General features: G+C 41.1%; 1 protein-coding gene across 1 annotated transcript; it reads right to left on the bottom strand.

Annotated features, from left to right (window-relative positions):
* Window positions 1-285: 285 nt before the first annotated feature.
* Window positions 286-23,857, bottom strand: rbm5 (RNA binding motif protein 5). The gene is given in 26 exon segments (XM_080729078.1): window positions 286-1,214; window positions 3,386-3,515; window positions 3,659-3,759; window positions 3,865-3,939; window positions 4,591-4,776; window positions 9,927-10,010; window positions 10,327-10,470; window positions 10,623-10,793; window positions 11,352-11,443; window positions 11,899-11,995; window positions 12,526-12,596; window positions 13,119-13,185; window positions 13,491-13,562; window positions 14,266-14,353; window positions 16,458-16,555; window positions 17,114-17,274; window positions 17,760-17,762; window positions 17,765-17,825; window positions 17,827-17,880; window positions 18,573-18,656; window positions 19,817-19,890; window positions 20,299-20,368; window positions 21,084-21,242; window positions 22,474-22,675; window positions 23,438-23,483; window positions 23,750-23,857. Coding segments are annotated over 25 exon segments (2,487 nt in total). The 5' UTR covers window positions 23,455-23,483; window positions 23,750-23,857; the 3' UTR covers window positions 286-1,088.
* Between the last annotated feature and the right edge of the window lie 1,325 nt (window positions 23,858-25,182).

The raw sequence follows: 25,182 nt of genomic DNA, 5'->3' as shown, positions 1-25,182 counted from the left end.
GAAACCACTGAGTTTGTTCACAGAACAGGAATGTGATTATAAAGCGACATTATTCTTATTGTAAATAAGGTAGATCTTTTTCCAGTATCCACACAGCGAATAAAGGCCTTGTGAATTATTTGCCACTGAATATTTTGCATTTTCAGATGTCTTCATCAGTCCCCCGGTGTGTAAAGGCTTCTAAAGTGAATTTCCTGTTACCATCCACTGATAGAATCAGTTTGTAAAAGCTTATTGTCGAATGCCAGTCATATGGTCGCTTATTAAATCAGATCCAAGCCCAGGCACTGACCACTCAATCTCATTTATTTCTTTTGTACAAAACAAGACACGTTTTCCATAGAAACTGTACAACTCTTTAAACATAACATGCCAAGAATAAATCGGGGGAAGAAATCCACCATACTTACTGTATATACAAATCATAATTTATATAACTCTCCAACTAAGGTTTCCTCCATTAGAGTTAACCAATCGTGATGGCGACAAGTATGACAATCTGGTAACACTTCAGTGATCTAACATTGAAGGAAGGGTCCGTGATGCCTGTATGCCTTTTGAACCCCACAAAAAAGATGTTATCAATGGCCTTTGGCTGGTTGGAAGTGATGTGCGCCAATATGTTTACATTATGTAATTAGCTCAAGTGTGCAACAGATGATAAACTATTCTGTCCACCAACACATGCCAACACACTGCTCGAGTGTGGGCACTCACTCGGCACACTTCATTTGTTGACACATGGTGAGAAAACTCTCTGTGATGGGGTCGGGGTTTGTGACATTTTCTGGTCTAAAAGGCATACATACAGTACATATTACATACATACATACATACATACATGACAGGCGTCCACGATGGGTCACGGGTCAGAACCTTAAACTGAACTTTTCGTGCAGTTAAAGGTTTATCGCTATAATCATCTTGTCTCTGGATTCATGAGTTCCTCAATAGTTCTCACAAGTGAATTTAGCGATGGGGAAATTGTGGACAAGCTGTTAACCATGAAGAGAACGGCTCCATCCATGTAGGAAGGAGCACAGCACCTGTAGGATATGGGCCGTTGTCGCGGGTCAGGCCGGTTGGGCTTACTCCATTTCGGTGAAGCGGGCGAACATGGCTTTGCGGACGGCGTCTTTGTAGGTGTCTGAGGCGGCGAGGGTGTAATTGCTGCCTTTGGTTCCTAGACCAGATCCCTTCGTCCTCATCTGTGCCTGGGGAATAAAATAATAATACATATTGACAATCATTCCTATTCCCACTTGCATTTGTTGTCATACAATTAAGCAATATTACACGAGAGGCTGTGCATTATCGTGGTTATTGGCACACCAGCCTTGCTGCAGGCTATAATATTGTGATTATACAACAGTTGCCCTTAACAAACTAAAAACAAAAACATGTCAACTTAATGTCTTTGTAATTAAGATATTCTATTGAAATGTATACGTTTTTATGCCAGATTTCGTCCGGTAGGAGACTCTTTTGAGACTCTGCCGGTCCTCAAATGATTGACTTAGAAATGTGAGAAAAACTACAAAATCTCCATGAATTCAAGGCTTCATGGGGTGTGCAGTTGATTGAAAATAAGACCTTTTTGGGGGGGGGGGGGGGGGGGGGGGGGGGGGGACTACTTCTTTAACCCTGGTGTCCCTTTTTTGGATATGTCATTAGGGGTGTGACCGTAACGATATGAGTAACTCAAAATACGATATCTGTGTAACTAAAGAAGAAATGTGAGGAAATATAAAGTAGACGACAAGGATTGTAATTAATCTCCGCCAGCCAGCCAGTGAGCTGTTGCGTTGACTCAGATGATGCAGTTCCCAGTTTAACAGTTTGACTGTTGTACATCTTTTTCTGCTGTGTTTATCCTCTTAAAAATAGTGCAGCATGTTTACAAGTTCTCTCAGGCGACATTCACACAGGCACGTTTTATGACGATTAAAACGAATCCTATAACGTATTGTTGGAAAATACACAACGGTTGGGCATGTGTGAAGACGCATCCGTATTCTTTTTCGAATAAAAGAAACGAATGCAAATCCACAAAAAAAAACGGTGGTTTCGATGCGCTACCGCAAACGCTTCCCTGTTGGTGTGAATCCATCCGTCTCAAATACAGGCAATGAAACATTGTGGTAGGCTATATAGAGCCATGTGCGGGTTAAATCCATAGTTATTTATAAAAGGTTAAATCCCCCCGTCTGTTCTCATTATATTTCTGACGATTCTGGCCGCCTCCTCCCCTCATTGATTTCCGATCACCGCTCCCTCGATCGCACATGGTGTATTATTTGTGAGGAGTTGTTGCTCACAGTTAGATAAAAGGAAAGTGCCACAGGAGTCACTTGTATAGCTGTATATCATATATAGGCTATAGGCATAATAGGCTTATAATATATAGGCCGATGTGTGGGTCTCTCGCCCTTGCTCGCGCACGCGGCTCTCTGTGCCAAATCGTGTCCAAATGGAGATGCTTCATGCGCGGAGCGCAAAGAGGGAGCCAGCGGAGGGCAAGACGAGGGTCAGAGAGAGAGAGAGAGAGAGAGAGAGAGAGAGAGAGAGAGACGTTGACGCTCTACTCTTCGTAGATATTCATATCTTGCTAATGTATTTGCTGTCTGGTTTATTGCTGGTAGATTTTGCGAGTCCCTCCGGCCGCCGCTGGTTTTATTTTTTGATCGCCCGTTTACGACCGACGACCGCAGATAAATAGGCTAACGCCTGCTCAATATTGTGGCGGTCCTGCGGGTACATTGTGAGTTGAACTTGAAGAATTAATAAACACAGGGAGATGAAGGAGGCATTATCATGCAGCTTGGATACATACATGTCCCATGGACAGACGTGGACGATTCCTTGTTTGTTTCGGATGACAAAGTGCAGTGCGAGCGCAAACGTATCAATTAAATATGCAAGAATGTAGCAACTTCACCCCGCCCATTCGCAAGACTAAACCGAATTATATTATGAGAATGTGGCCTCAGACTGAGAGGATGAGCATTACTTACACACAGGTGTCAGGGGCTTTGTGTCGAGAATCAATAATATAGAGAGCACCTGCTTGTTGTAATATAATATAGATACTTGATAACATAATATAGATGCTTGAGAACATAATATAGATGCTTGAGAACATAATATAGATACTTGATATAATATAGATTCTTGATAATATGTCCTAAGAGGACATCAGAGTATTGATCTTTTGTGTCCCACCTAGTCATTATAGGCAAAAAAATAGCAATTCTATGAGCTCTCAACACTTTGCATCGTGATGCGTTGTAATCTTAGCTGTTGATTCATTGTAATCTTAGTTGGTGATTCATTGTAATCTTAGTTGGTGATTCATTGTAATCTTAGTTGGTGATTCATTGCTTACCTCAATAGGTGCAGTAATGCCTTGCTGGTTGCGTCCTAGACCTTTGCCCTCCTTCCAGCCCATCGCCTGCAACATCTTGTTTCCGATGTTGTCGCTGTTTAGGCCATCTTTGGTGGGCTGTTCGTAGTTTCTGCAGGGTCACACGGGAATTGCAAGTTTAGTTTATTAGCCACTTGAAAAGACAACTGAAAAGAACTCCAGACACGGACAGAAAGTAATGGCACACATTTCATTTCAGTCATTGAAATAAATCAATATACCAGGGAAACTTACACAACTGGTGCTGGCGCCGTAAATTTCTTCTTTTTCGGTACGGGAGGCTCAGGGATGCCGTATTTCTCTCTCCTCTCTGCAGCCCTGTCTCTGTATTTCATCTACGCACAAAGACAGTGAACAGTTTAGGGTCATTTCAAATCACTGTAATAAGAGACACAGACAGTTTACAGTATCAGGAAGGCTTTCTATCGATTAAGGCTAACCTCAGTTTCTTTTCTCTCCAGCTCCTCCAGCTCTGCCTCGCTGAGCCTGGACCTGCGCAGTACCTCCATGTTTTGCTAGAGTGGAGAAAGGGCAAGTTAGGACACAATGCAAAGCAATAACCTGGGCGCAACACTGCCCTCTAGAGCTCATTTGGTTATGGGACAAAGTGCACAGTAAAATCAGTGTTCATTTCAAGGTGTATTTCATTCATTATTCTTTTTGACTAAAAAAAAACTGAGAACATGGATTCACTCTCACGTTCCTCCAGTTACAGTCTGGACTTCGGCCCATAGGGAGCGAGTATGAGAAATCAGAAAATGACTGGGCCAATCAGTGACTGCATTACACTGTTCAGTTGAAACGCAGTCACCGATTGGCCCGGTCATTTTCTGATTTCTCATACTCGCTTCCTATGGGGCCGAAGTCCAGACTGATACCGTGGAGGAACGTGTGAGTGAATGCATGTTCTCAGTCTGGCTAATGCCTCAGGCATTAGGAGGACTATCAGTAGGACAATGTCAATCACTACACATCACTTATAGATTTGTGCTCTTTTTTGCATTTGTGAAATGTTAATGTACGCCTATGGCATGCCCAAAATACAGACGCCAGAAAACAGAGTGTACAAATGAAAGGAAATGGACCTATCATCTTTATACTCCTGAGTAAAATGAACAGTGACAATGTCAATTTTACAGTGTACATCCAAGGACTAATAAGGGTACCTTGTGCAGGTCTGAGAGCTGCTGGTGACGTATTAAAGCCTCTTTGTTGGGGAACTGTCTTCGACACAACAAACAGGCCATTTTCTTCCAGTCCGTCATCTTGTCCTGGAACTCGTCGCCGCTCTCTGGCTCCCCTGTCCCCTCCTCTGGGTCACTGTCACCGCTGTATGCCGCCACCAGACCACACTGACCACCGCCATGCAAGAACAGGGCAACACAGTCAGTATGGGACAGTTTCTCAACAGCGGGTCTGGAAGACCACAATGAACTCAGAGTGTGCAAAAAAAACCAAATGGATGCGGAAGGGTCTATTTGGTTCCATTTACATGCTCTCAGAGTAACACAAGCAGGACTGTTGACTTGCATCATTTTCAAATGCTTCTGCCATACAGTATGTACAATAGCGGGGCAGGTAAATGCATTTTTGCACTAAAATACTTCACAAGTGGAAAGAAACCTAAAACTTTTCACAAGTACTCCTTAGGGGTTGTTCCTATGATAAAACACGTTAGACACTGAAAAATCAAAATGGCTGCCATGTTTCCAAGATGGCTGCCTCTGAACAGTACGCCAGCCAGTTAATGTCCGATTTTCATAATATTAGAGTTGTTTTGTAGGTTTTAAAACATTGTGAGTTCATTTATTACTCTTTTAAAGCAGCCAGAATAACTTTTCTGACTTTTGGTTGGGGTCTTTCCTCACCTGGGACCCCCCAAACAGACCCCTGAGCTTATCTGAGTAGTCGCTTTGCTCCTGCTCCAGAGCAATGTTAAATTAGATCATAACTGAAGCATTAAAGTTGTTGTAACTGGGCTCTGAAAGCAAAAATGAGTAGTAGCAAATACCCAGGGGTCTTCCACAGGGGTCCCGGACCCCTAGGGGGTCCTCAGAGTTACTACAGGGGGCCTGCCGAATCTTGATGGGGAAGTTCCTTTTTTTTTATATATGTAGGCCTATATATATTTTTACATTTGAAACTGTTTTTATTAGTATTCTCAGTATTATTTATAACATGTGTGTGTTAGACAGACAGGTTCACAGGTGTTACTGCAGGGATTGCAAGAATTAAGGTATTGCAACTTCTCACTTTGGGCGCACAGTCTAACATGTCCATTTATTGCATTGCACTAACACTGACAACACAACACACACACACCTCTTTGTTATCGTCACCCCAAAACCCGCACCCTATCCTCTTAAAGAGCTCACGGTCAATTGTACCCAAAGAAATTCACTACTATACATGTCCTCCCTAATAATGTTGACAGTTTCCACTATATCATTTGCAGGGAGGAGAGTGCAAGGCAGGTTATTGTTTGAGCAGCTGCACCGTCCCTTGTAACCTGCTTTGCAAACACATTTGATGAGCTTTGCCTTTGCAGCAGGGATGGCAAGAAACCTGACTGGAACATACCCTCCACTCTCTGAATTCCATCTATTTTTTCAATTGATGGAAGCTCAGGGCAATTTGTCAGGTATGACGAAGTAGGCATCATAATACGATACCTTCATCAAGGGACATGATTTTGAGGAAGTGCAAACACATGAAGAGGCTGATACCCCGATTCCTTATCAAGTCCTTGCCTCCGGTACAAAAAAAGGAAATTGATATATTCGAGTGAGTTCAAGTTGATGTTACAAATGTCAAGGGTTCCTTTGCGTTTTTCAGGTGTTGACTGGGGAAGAACATTTGTTGGAATCACCAAAAAGACATGGGTCAATGCCTACTTGATGATGATGATGATGATGACCAAGCCACTAACCGCTTCAAGGACCTTGGCAAGGTCATTGGCCATTCCTCCTGAGCTTATAAATTGTGAGCTTCCATCAACATTGCAGTCCGAACATTTTGCATGCCATGTTTACAGTTCAAAAGGTCCAACAACCCTGGGATTACTCAGATGGGAACCATTTCTGTCAAATAACTTGGAGGGTGAGATGCTACCTCCAACTCGTGCTGCACTGCTACCACATTACCTCCGTGCCAACTCCGTCACTCACAATGCAGGATAAATCATACCTGACAAATTTCCCTGTGCTTCCACCAATCGAAGAAAATAGATGGAATTCAGAGAGTGGAGGGTATATTCCAGGTTTCAGTTTTCTTGCTCTCCCTGCTCCAAAGGCAGTACTTGAGCTCATCAAATGTGTCTGCAAAGCAGGTTGTAAGGGACGGTGCAGCTGCTCAAATAACCTGCCTTTCACTCTATGCTATGGTGGAGACTGTGTCAACACTATTAGGTTGGACATTGAAGATGATGATGATGATGAAGACGAACATATCCTGCATGTCTGAAATTACTGTAGTGTAGTGAATCTCTTTGGGCGTAATTAACCATGGGCTCTATAAGAGGATAAGGTGAGGGTTTTGGGGTGACAATAACAAAGAGGTGTGTGTGTGTGTGTGTGTGTGTGTGTGTGTGTGTGTGTGTGTGTGTGTACAAACATTCCCGTGTCATTCCATCCATGTTTCATCTCTGTGATAACTTGGACATTTTTGCATCTTTGACAGCTAATACACCAGATGTTGTTGTGGTTGATGAAGAGTCCAGGGAAGTGTCTGTATTGGAGATGGCCTGCACCTTTGACCCTAGCCTAGAGGAAGCTTTCATGACCAAGGTCATTAAATACCAACCTCTCCTAAATACGATCTCAGAGCTGGGGTACAGGTGCAGACTATTTGTTTTCATATTTGGCAGCCTAGGACATACCCACAGGCTGGTTGTTAGAGGGTTTCAACAACTTGGAGTGCCTAAAAAAGAGGCAAAAAGGCTGGCAAAGTATTGTTCCGTCTCCGCTATAATCGGCAGCCGCCACATATGGCGGAGACGCTGTTACTTATACCCGTAGAGTACCAAGTGCCTTGCTATTGTATCATGAAGACATAATGCCATGATTTTGTAAATGTTACTCTACTGCACCTATACTATTTGTGTCCTTGTATGCATCTCCTTTGTGTGGACATAAATAAATGGTTAAAATGTGTGTGTGTGTGTGTGTGTGTGTGTGTGTGTGTGTGTGTGTGTGTGTGTGTGTGTGTGTGTTGTCAGTGTGAGTGCAGTGCATGCAATAAATGGAAATGTTGTTCTGCGCCCAAAGTGAAAAGTTGCAATACCTTCATTATTGCAATCCCTGCAGTAACAGCTGTCAACCATAACTGTTTTAACACAAAAACATTATAAATAATACTGAGAATACTAATAAACCATCAAAGTACAATACATAAAACCAGGATACATAAAAACATTCAAAGTTTCAAATGTAAAAAAAAAAAGAAAAAAAAAGATCTCATCGAGATTTGGCAGGCCCCCTGTAATAGCTCTGAGGACCCCCCCCAGGGGTCCCGGACCCCCCGTGGAAGACCTCTGTTATTTGCTACTAGTCATTTTTTATTTCAGAGCATATTTCAGATCTAATTTAACATTGTTCTGGAGCAGGAGCAGAGCGATTACTGAAATAGGCTCAGGGGTCTGTCTGGGGGGTCCCAGGTGAGGAAAGACCCCAACCAAAAGTCAGAAAGGTTATTCTGGCTGCTTTAAAAGTGTAATAAATGAACTCAGGATGTTTTAAAACCTACAAAACAACTCTAATATTATGAAAATTCGATATTAACTGGCTGGCGTACTGTAAAACATATCCGAAAAGGCGGCCATCTTTAAAACTGGCGGACATTTTGAAAATTAAGTGTCTAATGTGATTTTTCTAAAGAATGACCCAAGAGGTACACTCTGTAAAATTTTGGTGCTTCTTTCCAGAACTGAAGTATTGTTCTCCTTAACAGCCCCGCTACAACAGGAGTGTTGAAAATGCAAAGAAACTAGTACAGCAGATGCCAACTTTCACCCTCCACTACCGTTTCATCTTTGGAGTCGCTTAAATTTGTCCTACAGTAAATTGCAAATTAGTCAAAGCAAAAAACATTCCTTGGGCTATTTCTATACAGGAGGTATTTTCCTCCTGTATAGAAAGTCGATGGGAGCCCAACTTGATTTGGCTGCTGTGGCGACCCCAAAGGTTGCCGACTCGGGCGCACTAACTAAATCAGTAGTTACAGACTCCATGTAGCATTCAGAGATTGTGAAATAGTTAGCTGAGACTAGGGTCGCAGATATAAATATATACTATATATAATTGTATCAAATGGGGGTCTGGGGTCTAATGCATATAAAACTGAAACATTAAAAAAAAATGTAGAGAATCACTTGTATAGTACAGATAGAACAGTGCTATAGCAGATTGCAGCAGCGCAGTCAGAGTGCTGACAAAGACCAGATGGAGAGAAGCACACATTACAACCATTCTGAAGTCCCTGCGTTGGTTTGCCTGCTGGCATTAGAATCGATTTTTAAGATCCTTTTATTGGCTTGAAAAGCACCAGGCTGACCGCCTACTCATCTGCAATGCTTTTTAGGTATGTGCCCAGTCTGCCCACCCTTATTTCCTCTGACACTGGTCTCTTAACGGTTTTTAAAGGGGGGTCCGGCCACCCCCAGGGGTCCTTGAAGGGATTCCACGGGGTCCCCAGATAAATTATTGAAAGTTGGTACCAAATGGACCCTTACGGGTCCGTTACACAGAGTGTTCATTTGTTTCCAATTGTACACCCTGTCCAAATTTATGTTAGTAAACTGGGGGAACTGTTCTAAAATGAGATTGAGAAGCAATTTTTAGCCATTATGGTTCTAACATTTTTATAATAATTCCCAAGGCACATAATTATGTTTTACATTGCTTTAACCTGGGTTCTTTGCAATGCTTTTATTTGTTTTTCATTTATCTCATTAGTTAGATACATTTCTTTTTTATTTTCCCCTTTAAAACCGTCCTCTCTATTTCCCCTCTTTTAAATGTTCCTCTTTTGTAATGATTCTTTCCTGTGAAGTGCATCGAGTTGCAACTAATGTTTGAAATGTACAATATAAATATTGATTGACAATCCTTCCCCAGGACAATGACACATTTAACAAGTTAGCTAAATTAAAGGATTGTGAAACATTAATGCCACCCAAAGACAATGCCACAGTACTGCATTCTACATGCTGACTTATGCTGGTTTTGTACAGTTATCTATGGAGTCACATTGCCCTCTAGTGGCCATTATTGTGTATTTATATATTGTTGAGATGTTTGCTTGTTCTTCCTATCATATTACAGTTGTCTTCATCACTGTTGCAATGCTGCGACAATGTCCGAGGAGCCAAACAAAAGTAATTTGACTCTACCTGTACACTAGATTAAGAAGTATCGCTAAAACAAAACAAAAAATCACCTCTTAAGATCAAAACTAAGATAATATGGCAACGGCTTTTCTTCTTTCCAAAATGTCAAATGCTCACCTTGGATGAATTTGCAGAAGTAGTTGGTGGCTCTTCTTCAGAATTTAGCACCTCTGGCATGAGTCTTTCAAGAGCTGCTGCTTGCTGCAAAACAAAACATGTTCAAGTCATTCAGTCCATCTCGGCGTTGCGAGGCGTTGTGAGCATGTAGATCAGCTATTTTCACAATTTCTGCCTCTAATATTTGACAATTTGGCCCATGTTTAATCAATAACCAAAGACAATGCATAGCTATTTTTCCCAGGACCTTCCAGGAACCTTGATAAATTCCCAAACTTTTCCAGTACTGGAAAAATATTTTTCTAATTTCAAAATATTTCCAGGAATTTCATGACCGTGGGAACCCTGTATATGTTTATAAAAAGAGTTTAACAGGGCTCAGCACATCAATTTTAAATACCTTCTTTTCAAAGAGTGTGGTGAAGCCAGCGTCGGCGGCCGCGGCCTCTTTCTTCTCCTCCTGACTAATGGGCTGGAAGCTGCCCCTGAAGTTGTCCTTATGCTTGTTCAGACTCTTAGCCCAGCGCTCCATGTCTTTAGCGATCTGAAGGAAACAAAACGAATCCTCAAGACCACCTTCTGGAACAGCTCACATGGTCTCACCCAAAAATCATGACCAAAATGAAACAGAATTAAAGGTATAAATGAAACTGAATAAATGTATCAATTGATTTTATTGCCTCTGCTCCGCCGTACCTGCTGGGCAGTTTTGCTCTTGGGCTTTTCTTTTTTATCCTTGCCGTCTTTAGTGTCTTTGCCCGTTGGCATGGCTGCTGCGTTGTCACCGCCAGCGGCGTCGGCCGGGACATACGTTTGCTTCTCGCTGTCCCAGTACAGATACTGCTGAGTCTGGGGGTTGTAGTAGTACTGGAAGACATAGAATACACTGTGTTAAGCCAAACAAGCATGTTATCTTCTTCACCAATAATGATTGTAATGTAGTCTGAAAAGTAAAGGAGGTATTCAACAGGGGGTCCTCATTTACTACAGGGGGTTTGACAATTTGTGTGTGTGATAGGAACATTGTTAAATGTCAAAAGATACACACCAACATGAATCCAAAATAGTATTAGCCATGATGATTTGTAAATACAGCAAACATTACATTTACATGATGGTTGTGTTGTCCAACAAATGTGATGAAGCCATCAAAGCTGCACTTGAAATGAAAACCTGTGTAATACTTCAAAGCAAGTCTCAATTCTTCTCTCTCCTAGGTCAACAGACAGATACATATGGTGAGCTAGTTTAAAAAGCCCCTTATCAAGGTGCATTGAAAGCTTTAGCAAAAACAGAAAATACGAACATTTAATATGCAATAAAATGTTGGTGATCCCAGTTTGTCTCCCTAAGCCAATAGTGCCTAGCATTTAAAAAAACGATGACGACCTCTCGTGTACATGTTAATGATGGGGTGTATCTTACATGTGAGTTGGAGTCGTAGTAGAAGCCAGTTTGGGGGTCATAGTAGTATCCAGAGGACTCATCATACTGATAGGTGGACGTATCAGGTACAGCTGTCGATCATTCAACAAAGAACATGTCAGTCAGTATAGCAGGCATATAAAAAGTACTAAAATGAGACGTCACGTCAAACCTATGGTCCTTGTCAATGTGACTAACCATTTATTTGTGAAGATTAATAATTTTACCCCAAAGCAAGATTTTGGAGAAGGGCTGCTCTGATCCATTACTGCATAAAATGAAGCTTTTTCTTTCCAATCGTTTAACCACTTAAATGTTGTTTTATACTTCTATAACATTTGTGAAAATAGTCAATTTACAAGCTTAGAACATGCTGCGATGCAACGCGTTGTGAGCTTGTAGATCTGCGATGTGCACTATTTATGACATTTTTAGTTAATTCAATTAGTTCATTAAATTATCACTTTGTTTATCGATTCGTTCGATAAACAGTTGGTCCCCTAGAAAATATAACAGTGACATGTTTTAAAAGCAAGTGCACACATACCACCGGTGGTGTCAGCAGTCTGCCCTGACGATGCCACTGTGGCAAGTAGTGAAGACATGGTGACTGTCACTTCTGGCTGCTGGAAGCCTTGCAGAGCCTGCATGGGACAGTTTGATTATGTGGAGATTTAGCACATTTTAAGTCGTTAACCACTTACAAGCTGCAACGCAATACCTATTTTTAGTGAACATAATTAATTAAAGGAGCTATAGTCAACTTTTTCTTGAAAAACGGATGCTAAAATAATGTTTCGAAAATATTTTAGAAAAAAGATTTTAAAGATTAAGCTTCATATATGTGTTTCTATCCAAAAATGACCACAAAAAGCGTAAAATAATGATAAAATAATCATTATAGCCATGTCAGACTGACTTTGTTTACATTCCTCTTCTATGGATTGATAAGGAATGTAAACAAAGTCGGCCCTACAATGGCCAAAATGATTATTTTATCATTATTTTACGCTTTTTGTGGTCATTTTTGAATAGAAACACACATATGAAGCTTATTTTTTTATAAAACATTTTCGAAACATTATTTTTATTTTAGCATCTCTTTAAAACATCCAAAAAGAAATGGTACAAAAAGTGCCATGGTTCCAGTATTATTCATGCAGAATTGTGTTACCTGGACAGCAGGCTGGCCGATCATGTGGGTTTGGTAGACGTGTGGGCTAACAATAGTTACACCTGGGGCTGCTGAGAGAGGGGAAAGCAAAAAAAGATCTGTAAGCAACTTAAAAATAGTACACATGCTCCACATACGGTGCTGAGGAAAATGTTTACACAAATGTTCTCCATTTCCGAAGAGCCACTCCTACTGTATTTTAGCATGGCGTTGCGGTTAGGCAGAAACCTCCTATGTCCATATTTCAACTTTTTAACGTTGTTTTTAATAGTAAATGAATGCCCCACTTCGTCATACAAAAGTAGTGAATATAGCCCATCTACAAGCTCACAATGTGTTGCAATTTTAATCTTGTAGATTGGCTGTTTTACAAGGTTTCCACCTGACAGCAACAATGTCTGGCCAGTAGTAGGACGTCCCTTCCGTATCAAGCAAAATAGCTATAACTATAATGATTATCATGTGAGCATCCACACCCATGTTGGCGCTATTGCTGTAGTGTGGGCACTGCCATTCACTTGAGTTAGAACCGTTTGACAAATTATCGTTATGGTGCTTGCTGAGCAACTGCCCTTTTCATTGTTCTCTCTTACCTCCCAGTATCCCATTGCCCTGGGAAGCGTGTGCTACCATCCCTGCTTGATGATAGGCCTGGTACTCCTGAAAACAAAATAGATCCTGTGTTTGTCTTAACACGTCTGAGATGTTTCTTGGAAAACCATCCAAAGAAGTTGAATGTGTCAATATATTGCGCTAATATTGGCAAACATTCCGTAGAAATAGCAGATCTACAACAAGGTCACAAAAGCATACAGATCGGCTATTTACGGCAAAGAGATTTGGTGTAGAAATAAAGGAGGGGAACAAGTATAGACCCTTGAGGCAAACTGAGGGAAACCTGGTCAAGTATACACGTAAGTGTTTAAAGCAACAACAACAAAAAGGTTTCAGTTTGATCCACCAACCTGAGACCAGGGAGAATAGCCTTCCTGCAGGTAACTGTACTCTGACCTCTGCGTCTCAGCACCATGCTGTGGCTGGGGGGGGGGGGAAACAACACTCAATAAGCATTTGCTCAGATGGAAGGCAAATCCCATTTGTTTCTCGAATCTGATCTTTAGCACTGACTGCCCCCACTGTTATTCGTCGAGTGTACAAATGGAAACATTGTACACTCGAGGAGTTACAGACCTGTACATTTGGTTCTTAACAATTAATCGTTTAGCTAGGGACACCTTTACAACTTATCCCATTAAGACCTGGAACAAATTATTATGCATTATTACTTTAACCATTATGCTTTAACTATTGAAATATAGCAGATATACAAGCTCACAGCTGCGTTGCAAGCTTGTAGATCTGATGTTTATTTATTTTTAAATCATGAGTCTTTGAATATTTTTGACCCGATTATATAAAGGTCTTCTAAATCCTCCTTCTAACTCAGTGGTTCTGAAACCTTTTAATGTAAAGGACCCCCATCTCAAAATATGTTGTTCCAGGGACCCCCCAGAAGCAAATATTTGAGTTACAAATGTTTGCTGAAAATGTCATGATTCTTCAAAAAATAGCAGATCTACAATCACGCAGCGTAGCACTCGCTGCAAGCTTGTATATCTGCTATTTTCTTTCTTTTTTATAGTTCATAAAATAGTGCATAAAATAATGGTTAAAGTGCTTCCAGCTAAATGGGTTAATATGCATGCTGGGTTTGGTTGAAGAAACTAAGGCCTACTGTACCTGACTGGAGGACCACTGGGCTGCAGCAATGGCTGTGCTGGCCACTGAGAAGGCACTGACACGATTACCGTCAGGTAGCAAGAGGTCCCTGAAAGAATCAAAGAGAAGATACATGAGAAGTTATTTCCATCTAAAAAATCACACCCGTGTGAAGTGGAGCTGTGTGTGTGTGTGTGTGTGTGTGTGTGTGGATCATGTGTACCGATTTTTGTGACATTTGAAGAAAATATGTAGGAAAAGGAGCAAAAAGTGTGTTTTGGAGAAAATTCAAGATGGCGGAAAATCTATCATGGGCGTGGCCTATATGGGGAGATGCGTCATGACCCAAGGAATCCAGGGAAAAAATATTTTTAATTTTCCGACCTACGGTTCAAGAGTTACAGGCCAAAACGTAAAGTGGGGTGTTATGTCGCCACCATGCGGCCAAATGACACAATTATTTTTTATTTAATCCTTGAAATCATTATGAACCTCCTCTCCAAGTCTTGAAACTCTAGCCCCTATGGTTTGCGAGAGACAAATAATTGAATGTGAGTTTTTGCGATTCCCATTATAAGTCAATGAATGGGGAAAATTAATTCACTAATAAATTAATATCAATTAAACTATTGAACCTTTCTCTTAGCAAGTTACTAGCCCACGATTCCCGAGTAAGCCGGTCGATTTGACATATGGCGCGAGTGTGTGGTGGCAAAACTGTGGGACTAGTAGCGTGCCGAAGTTTAGGAAGTTCAGGCTACATACACACACACACAGACAGACAGACAGACAGACCCACACAGCCACGTATAGGGAGCCTGTGCTTCACACAGCTCCAAAAAAAAGCAGCACACCAGTCTAAAGGGCCACACAAAGCACGAGAACTATGTGCCAATTTAAAACATTGTTCCAACTCGAATGAATTGCAGCATGTGCACCGTTAAGTTACATTACGCTAATATTGGTATCCAATGTGTTAACACTCATTACCTCAGGTAGGATACAATTATCTCACCTGCTTATATATTAATAATCAGAGACAGATTATCCATAATCCTATTGCATGCGTAGGTTTCATTTGTGTAGGTCTAAGATACAACATGCATCAGGCCGTCCTTCAGCACACGATTTTTCATCACAGACCAGACCAGACACACAATGTATACAGTCTTTCTGCCAATATTCCTTAATTTGAACAAATTACAGGAAGTCATTTAGACCAGTAGTTTTTTTCCTAACAGCCATGTTATAGATTTTCGTAATCTCTCTTACGGTGCACAGTCTCCTGGTCTCCCTTCAAGCCCTCAACACTCTCTGCCTATGTGTGGGCTCTGACCCAGTTGGTCTGGTGCCATTTTACAGAACGTATTGTACGTCAGTGTGTTTACTTACATAGTTTTTGTCATAGTTGCAGTGCTAAATGTGAATGCTGCTTAATTCTAGCCATTACTAGAGATAGCTTCAACAAATGTTGTGTATATGCAGTGTAGTACTTTTTCAGTGTATATTTTTAAATATCATTCACTACAAGGGCGGCTGCAGCCGAGTAGGTAGTGAGACAGCCTGGGAATCGGAAGGTCACCGGTTCGACCCCCCCGCCTGCCATGTGTCACCGTGTATCCCTGAGCAAGACACACTTAACCACCCTGCTCCCCACTGCTCTTCATAGTTAGTATGGGTAGATGCAGAGGACACATTTTAAGTATGTGACAAAAGTCCAACAGATACGACAGTGTCGCTGTAGCTCTGGGATTCAGCCACATAGCCATCCTGAATTGGGGGCCAGGACAAAATGGTCCATCTTTGACGCATCTCCTGTTTCTGTAGTGAGGCAGCATGATGTACAAGTACACGCTAGTATGTCACAGGGATTTACCCCTAATGCAACCCTTGATGCCGAGTGCCATGCAGGGAGGCATTGGGTCCCACTTTTAGTCTTTGGTATGACACGGCCAGGGATCGAACCGCGACCTCCCAAACTCAGGGCGGACACTCATAACCGCAAGGCCACTGAGCTGGTCATGTCAGTTCACGTGTGTATGGCTATATTTTTAAAACTACGTCATATGGACATTTTATCATTTATTTTTTTATGGATGAGAAACGCCCATTTAGAAAAACAGAGTGTGGTCAAGGCCTCATTCACTCCTACACACAGGTAATACTGTCGCACATCACAAGCCAAACAGAAGTAGCACAGAGAAAACACGCACTTCCTGGCGCTCTTGGCGTAGTCGACCCCAATGGTTTTCCCGTCCAGCTTCAGTGGAGGCTGCAGTCCCTGTAGAATGGTCAGCAGCTGGGACGCCTCCTGTTTAAAACAGAGGGATAATTCTTCTTACAGACATCCAACATTTAAAGTGACACAAAAACAAGCTGAACTGAAAGGAAGAAAAAGCCGTAGCGAATGGTTTTACAGGATGCAGTTGGCGACTGGTATCAGCAAATCATATCACTTGAAGATAATCAGGAGCATTATGATAATTTAAGATGTATAGGCAGAAACCTTGTATCTCCAAGTTTCAAATGTGTTTGTTTTTCTTTCGTAAATTAAAGCCCTACAGCGGCGTCCACGCCACAACTATAACAAGTAAAGTCGTAGACGATATCGTTTGGATCACTTTGAGCGCAATTTTATGAATGAGAAGTATTGACAGCCATTCAAATTCCATCGGATATCTGGGATGCAATCGTTCACTCACCTTCAGAAAATGTTATTAATGTAGATGAGAAGACTTGGTCAACGCTAGAGTCATTACAGTCATCTACAAGCAAGATCGTCCATTTTCGTTTGAAAAAAATAAAAAAGGTTTTGGACATACAAGGTTTCCACCCGACAACGATATATTGTATACAGAAAATATTGTACCAGAGGGGAGGAAAGCTGCACAAAGGCAAAGCCTCTGTTTTGGCCCGTCTGCTTGTCCTTGATGAGGCGGACGTTGTTAGTGGACAGATTAGCGTACGGTGCCAGGATAGCCATGATGGCCTCCACTGTGGTCTGGGCAGCAATGTTCCTCAAGATGATCGCTGCAGAGAACAAAGACCTTCATTAATGTCTACATTCACTTGATGAGGAACCGTGAGTAACTTTGAACCAAACGATGTGTGACGTGAAGTCTACAGTAATGAATTCCTTACTGTCACCATAGAAGTCTAGACTGGTATTGGCTTCGGTTGGTCCAGCGGCAACACTGGCCTCACACTCTGTTGAGACAGAAAAGGAAAGGGGGGCATTATTATAACTCCCGGAATGGAGTCAAATTCAAGAACCGGGAGCAAAGGGCCAAACTGTCAAAACCCAAGTCAACTCTGTGGATTCAAGTATTTAGCATTTCACCTGGTCTATCTTGGATAGCATGTGATCTAGTGTGTGTCATTTCCGTTATCGTTTTGCCTTTAGGCAAAAAATGTGTGTGCTGTTTGCCATATGTTGTTCCTAGATGTGACAGATTAGTATCTAATGGGCCTCTACAGCTTGTGGCAACAGGAAATTGCGAGCTGCATTTCAGCACTGAGCCACAGGCTGTCCGGGTGGCTGCAGTTAGAGGCCTCTGGCTTGATGAACTACTTACCAGCTTTGGCCGCTCCACACCTGAAGCACTTCAGCCTCCTCCGGAAATTGTACAGGCCACACTGCAAGTAACCGTTCAAATCATCTTTTTAGTGCTGCCTCAGATTACTCGCAATATAACCATACTTACCTGTGACAAAACCTTAACCTTTACCACTTGTGCCTGCTTAAATGGCCATGTGTAGGGTTTAACAATAATAATAATACTCTACTCAACAGTATAGGGATGCACGATATAGAGATTTTGGCTGATATCTGTTAATCGATTAACTGCATGGTCACATCGATCGATAGCATTATTGCAATACAAGTTTCCAGTATAGGGTTTATGTTACACCTGCTGTAAAGTAACTGTGATTCTGGGTGCAGATACAGACTTCTAAAAAACATGGTGTATTCTTAATATTATCTGATTATTCAATCAATAAACATGAATGTAGTAAAGGCTTAGTATTTTTCTAACTTGTTTGCCTTTACAGTATTTGTTCCACAGGTAGACCATTTTGAAAGCTTCTCAAGAAAACATTGAATCTGCAGCCTTCAATCATCACAAAAGGCTTTTTACAGCTTCTCATTCAAACAAATTGATATATGATATACGGATTATATTGCAGATACAGCATTTTTAAGCAAACATCGGCTGATACCAATACGACAAATGATTAATTGTGCATCCCTACGACAGTGTACAGAGATAAAGTCCTGACATTTGAGGGGGTCTGTTGTGGATACGGTGGCCAGAACTTTAACTTACAGTGTTGCAGAGCCAGTCTTCATATTTGTTCCGGGGGTGGCTGTACAGCATGTCCACGCTTTTGCCATTGACGATCAGCCGTTTCTGCAAGAGGACGACAACAATTACTCGACATTTTCGTGGCTGGAGTGGATCTCACCAATAGAGCAAGCAGTGTTGGAAGGGAGAGAAGGGGGACAGGGACCCCCCGACAGGTGCTTGATGTGTATGTGGTGCATGATGGTGTAGACAGGGCTTTTCTGAATGTGTTTGGGACCCGAGTGCCCAGACTGAGCTGGAGCAGTATGTATAATGTGACCCTAATGAGATAATTTTGACTGCTTTCTCTAGTCTAAAGTCACCTTTCCACTGCATGGAACCGGCTCAACTCGACTCTACTCGCGTTGCTTTGTTTCCCACTACATATAGGAGCGCTAAACAATGTTAAAACTAATGCTTGTCTAGAAAGTATGTGTCCAAGACAAACAGAAAGAAAAAGGTAAGCTTGGCTATTGATTGATCCGTTTACTAAAGTCTGTCAACAGTATTTTGGAGCTTCCATGTAGGGGGAGTCCATTGTGACTCTGTGATGCTAGCGATGACTCACTCTCATCAATCAGTAAGTAGTCTGCAGTGCAGTGTTTTCATGTCAACTTGTGGAAAACAACTAATGGAAAACCTCCCAAAAGGGCGAGTAGAGTCGAGTCAAGTGGAGCTAGTACCATGCAGTGGAAGAGAGACATAACCAGGGATGGAATTCCCACACCCAATATCAAGGGAGGGGGGGGAATATCCTATTCAGTTTTATTTCAAGCCAAAAATAACAACCAAAAAACCCCCAACAAGACAAAAAGAAAAGAAAACAAGCTGCTGCAACTTGGAGTCAAACTGAATACAAGTTCAACTCTGAAATGTTAACTGGTAATTACTCTAAGAGCCACATTTGGCATTTTGGAAAATAAAGATAAAATATGTTCCTGGCCTGAAAAGCATGCAAATTATGTATGTCAATCTGCAGCTCTGGTGTTACTGCATAGTTTAACTGGGTAACTAAACTGAGTAGCAACAAGGCTGTGCATATAACTGTAAGATCCAGCTAAACATATTTTACATTTTTGGATGTTTTTAAATCATTTCTGTAAACATAGATGTGATCTGTATAAACTCCACACTCCCTTAACACTTTTTTTTTCCTTTGGTTGCCTTTTTTGTTATAGTTCCAGATCCCCAAGACCAAAAACTAGACTTGGCGATTATGAAGCAACCTGATTGGTCTCCATCCATCGGGTAGCATCTTGCAAGTGATAAAAGTCCACGAAGGCGAAACCACGGCTTATACCTAGGGACAGCATTCAAATATAGACGGGAGGCGTGTTAGTCAGAGTCCATGGGCATTACTATTCAAACTGTCACAAACTGCTTCGCGACCCAGGCCCTGTTTGGTAAAACAGGCCATTTAGTTGTTTTACCACAGCAAAGAAATGGAAAGAAAAATAAATTCATGAATGCCACAGTGAGAACCACACTCGACCAGGCATCCAGGCATTTTTACTCTTTAGAAATAACGTACTTACCTCATAAGATCCACATTGAAAAGTTACGTTTATGCTCTTTATGTTTTAAGCCATTCGTTCATAAAAATATATTCTCAGTTGCTATGGCAAAACGGGTCTGAAAACGGAAGCAGATTGGCCCTATGGTCAAAGACTGGGGGAAGGAACGGCTCTATGGTACACGTGGTTCTCACCTGTCTTCTTCTTCATCAGCCTGACATCCACTGGCTGAGGGCCTTCCAGCTGGTCCATGGCAGCTCGAACCTAAAGCACAAGACAACCATTAAAGTTAAACCTGCTATTTTTTCTAGATTGATATTCCTATGCATTTGCTGTATTGTTGCTGATGTACTGACATATTATCTTGCTTATTATATTGATGTATTACCTGCTTATTGTAAGTCGCTTTGGATTAAAAGTGTAAATGTGTAGCTAAATGCCTAAACTGTAAACCGTAAGAGTATTACATCTGTAATGAACTTTATGATAAATAAATTAAATAACTTGCTTCTGGTCAATGCAACTGACCAGTAGTTTCATCAACTGTTATAACAGTGCCATCCATAGTTCCGATTTAAACAAGGTTTGAGTGTAGCCCACTCTAAGCAGCACAAATCCCACAAAATAATAAAACTACTTAGTTCAATAAATGTTAAGAATGGGATTTAGATCGCATAGATTGATTTAGATAGAATGGGATTTAGAGAGCATGTTAACTTAGACATAATATGCTAGGTTCACTGTGTAACTGGTATCCCAGTTTCCTCTAAATAATTACCTTGTACATGCTTACTTTGCTTATTCTGATTTCGCACTTGTTCACTTGTTCTTTTTAAAAGCGAACATCTGTAACTCAAATATTTGCTTCTGGGCTGTCCCTGGAAAAACATATTTTGAGATGGGGGTCTGCGGCAAAATACATGTAATTTTAGGGGTCCTTGACACGAAAAAGTAAATGTCTACAAGTAGAAAGCCTTACTTCGTCCTCTGTGGTGTTAAGAGACAGACCCCAGAGCATGATGGTCTTGCTCTTCTTGTCGTCCCCTTGCTCTCTCCTATAGTCTTGCTCAGGGTAGTCTCCATCAGAGTGGTAGCCATCTTCTGATCGATCGCTGTTCCGCCGCTTCCTCCCTCGAGGCTAGGCAGTGGGCACAGGTCAATTAATCAACATGTAATCAAAACAAATTAAAACAAACTACACACTAGGGCATTCACGAATAGTGATTTTCAGCATTCGAATTATTCAACCTCAAAGTATTTGAACTGTCGAATATTCGACAGGATTGGCCAAACTGTCAAATATTAAGTAAGCAAGAGGCGAACATTGTGAAAATAGCCGATCTACATGCTCACAACGCCGCGTTGTGCGCATGTAGATCTGCTATTTTCACAATATTTATCTGTGGAACCGAGTCACATTAAATGTAATACCTACAATTCCAAGTGCTTGTCAGGGTGGGGGTCCCCAGTTCAAATATGTTTATTTTGGGGGTCACGGCGTAAAAAGGTTTGAGAACACCTGGTATAGAGCATTAACAAATTCATCCACCAGGGGAATTGACAACTCATTCTTATGACCTCCCATCTAGCCAAGCTATATTTTTTCAAGAGAAAACAATAAAAAAAAATAAGCGAATATTCGACTTCGGTGAACAATGTCGAATAGTGACTTTGGTATTCGAATATTCGGTGAATGCCCTACTATACACAATGCCACTGGGCCCGTCAGTTATTACATAATCGCTAACGTGAGACTACATAGTCGGCAATGGCAATTATTTGCCATTTCCACTTTTTGTACAAAATCTAAACTATCAATTATGTCAGTCACTTTGTATATTTAAGTTATTTGTCATCCCTGCCCTGTGCAAATTTTACACAGAAATGTAATTTGTATTTATGCGTTCTAAATGTTCAATGCCAACAGACACAATTTCAATCATTAATCATAATATCTTGTCTGACAGGGGTATCCAAAGTGCGGCCTGGGGGCCAATTGTGGCCCGAGGACGAATTTTATTCCTAAATTGTCTTCATTCCTAAATTGTCTTATAAACGGCTCGCCAGCACCGTCAAACAAGAATATTTCCCCAGAGTATAATTGGTCAGGATTCCCTTTTCCCTGTTGTCTCATTCTGAAAGGGTCAATTTGGTAATGTGAAATAAGGCTGAGTTATTTGTGTTATGTTCTGAAAGTACATTGTGTCAGCAGCAGATGTAGTCAGCTCTTGGGTGTTCATATTTTCTAATATGGCCCCTTTTGAAAAAAGTTTGGACACCCCTGTATGACAATTAATCAAGTAAAATGTCATGATGGTAACTAATGATGCCACACATTACATTAGTGACATAATTCACAGTGATGTTACCTCTGGACTGTCTCGGCTGCCGCGGCGCTCTCCTTCGTGGCGGTCACTTCGCCTGTCCTGTCTGTCCTGCCTGTCCTCTCCCCAGCGGCGTGAGTCGTGACTGCGTTCCTGGTCCCTGTCGCGTCTCTCGCGCCGCTCTGAGTCATCGTGTGACTGGTCAGAAGAAGAACCGTACCTGCCAGTGCGTTCCGTGCGGCCAGTCCTATTTACAATCAAACAGCACTGTCTTAGATCACCAAGGCTGTATGTTTTAGTTAACAAGATCAAACAAAACAAAGCTGTGCCAACATGGTAAATCAGATCCACTCATCAGCGCATCTCTCATGCACAATTTATTGCCTTTATTATTTTTCACAGATCATTTTTGTGTGAATAATCACCAAGACATCTGAAGACCTAAATGTCTCCAATCTTTTTCTTTTTAAACCTCCTGACTACTGACAATAACAGGCTAAACAGGATGAGGCCTCAAGGCTGGAGTACACACACACCACGTCTCTAAAGATGTGATGTCCCCCTCCCCAACTGTGGAAGACAAAAGATCCTTATATACCTTGCACTGGTTTAACAACAAACTAGTTAAGAATGGGGTGTAAAATTAGCAAATTATGCAGACACTTGATCCAACTTTCTAACCTGAAATTTGTTATTTGTTTGATTTTGGCAGTTGGCATAGGAAAAGCACAAGACAGTACAGTTCAGATACAAGGTCTACTAATAGGATTTAAAGTAACACAAGAAAGCACTATGGCTTGTTTACATTGTGGTCCTTTGTACTCAATTCCCTAGTCTTTTTATGTTCTTATTATGTAATAAAACATTGCAACAGATAACTGACCACACTGTGAAAAAAACTATTAGTTATATATGTATATAGATCGTTAAATATAAAATATAAAAACAAAAATATAGAAACAAAATGGCACTGTAATTGGCAACAATGTAGCGCTCAAGTCACACTCACCGCTTATCAGCGCCCATGTCTTTTCACTGGAGTCAGAAAGCAAAACCTTTCAGAAAGAAACAATGTATATCCGTCAAATACAACTGCTTCTTAACAGAGAACACACTGTAACTGTAACGCAACAGATACAGCACACAAACAACTGTCCAATGGAGGCGGGTCACATCCTATCGCCAAAATAAAAGTCTGGGTTTCCGAGGCAACATAGCCAGTAAATAATAGACCGTATCACAAATAAATAATTATGCAAATTCACGCACTAAGATACTGTAACTCTGCTTAATATTGCATTAAGAGCGACTCAAAACTCACCGCTCTGGTTTAGTTCTTTCTAAAACAGTACTATGTTGTGTAGAATAAGTGTTTTCCGCTGAATGTTCCTCAACAACCTCTCACTACATTTCTCACACAAACAACAGCGCAACAACTGGACCTTCTTCGTCCCAAGATGCATTGCACTGGACGTGAGGCGAGGTGCACGATGGGTAATTCACATTATCCAGGTGGTAACACATGACGGCCATCTTACCTGAGGTACATAGTAATTTACATTTTCTTTTTTTATGTATTTATGTCACAGCCAGGTTCACATATTATAGTGTTCCTGTTATGGAATTACATTTCTGTTGAAAGTTATCATTAGTGCTGTCACCTCTCAAAATATTTATATGAGATACTTTAATGGTTTCCTGTGGAAATAAGCTTAGTCTTTTCTAGGATCTCCTTTTAGTAGACCTTGTACCAGTGAACTGTACCATCATGAAACTATACCTTTTCCTATGCAAACTTCTAATAAAGTCTTCAATCAATCAATCAATCAATCAATCAATCAAACAAACAAACAAATTAGGACTAGAATTGTCTAATTAAGATGTAATGAACTATCTATGTAGACTTACTATCTATCTATCTATTAGTCAGGTCCACTATGTATTTGTGTTGGATTTTTTTGGAGATTAGTAAAACTATACATTTCTGGAATCTTCAGACCATGGGGAATCCAAAAATCTTTGTTTGCATTTTTTTGCACAGACACCTGCAAAGCTGCCATTTTGGACGTTCAAAATGGCCGACATAAAATACATAATTTGTGCTTTCTTGGCTTCTAGACAACCTAGAAACTTAATTAAACATGCCAATCCTATGTTTTCTGGGTCAAGGAATCGACTGAGTAAATGATGGGTGTAAAATGTTCCGGACCCCCACCCCCTTTCTTGGGGTTATCTATTTTGGGACCTCACAGAACAGTACGCTAGCCAGTTAATGTCTTTTTCATAATATTAGAGTTTTGTAGGTTTTAAAACATCCTGAGTTGATTCATTAGACTTTTAAAGCAGCCAGAATAACCGTGCTGACTTTTGGTTGGGGTCTTTCCTCACCTGGGACCCCCTAGAAAGACCCATGAGCCTATCACAGTAATCGCTCTGCTCCTGCTCCAGAACAGTGTTAAATTAGATCATAATTGAAGCATAAAAGTTGTTGTAGCTGGGCTCTGAAAACAAAAATGAAAAAGCAAAATACCAGAGGTCTTCCTCAGGGGGTCCGGGACCCTTGGGGGGGTCCTCATAGTTACTACAGGGGGCCCACCAAATCTTAATGGGAAAGGATTTTCTTTTTTATGTATGTTTTTATGTATCCTGGGTTCATGTATTGTACTTCGATGATTTATTAGTATTCTCAGTATTATTTATACATTTTTTGTGTTAGACAGTTATGGTTGACAGGTGTTACTGCAGGGATTAAGG

The sequence above is a fragment of the Nannobrachium achirus genome, assembly GCF_963921795.1.
Source record: "Nannobrachium achirus genome assembly, chromosome: 6".
In the NCBI taxonomy this organism is placed as follows: domain Eukaryota; kingdom Metazoa; phylum Chordata; class Actinopteri; order Myctophiformes; family Myctophidae; genus Nannobrachium; species Nannobrachium achirus.
The sequence above is the reverse complement of the archived record's forward strand: the minus strand, read 5'-3'. Positions and strand labels throughout refer to the sequence as shown.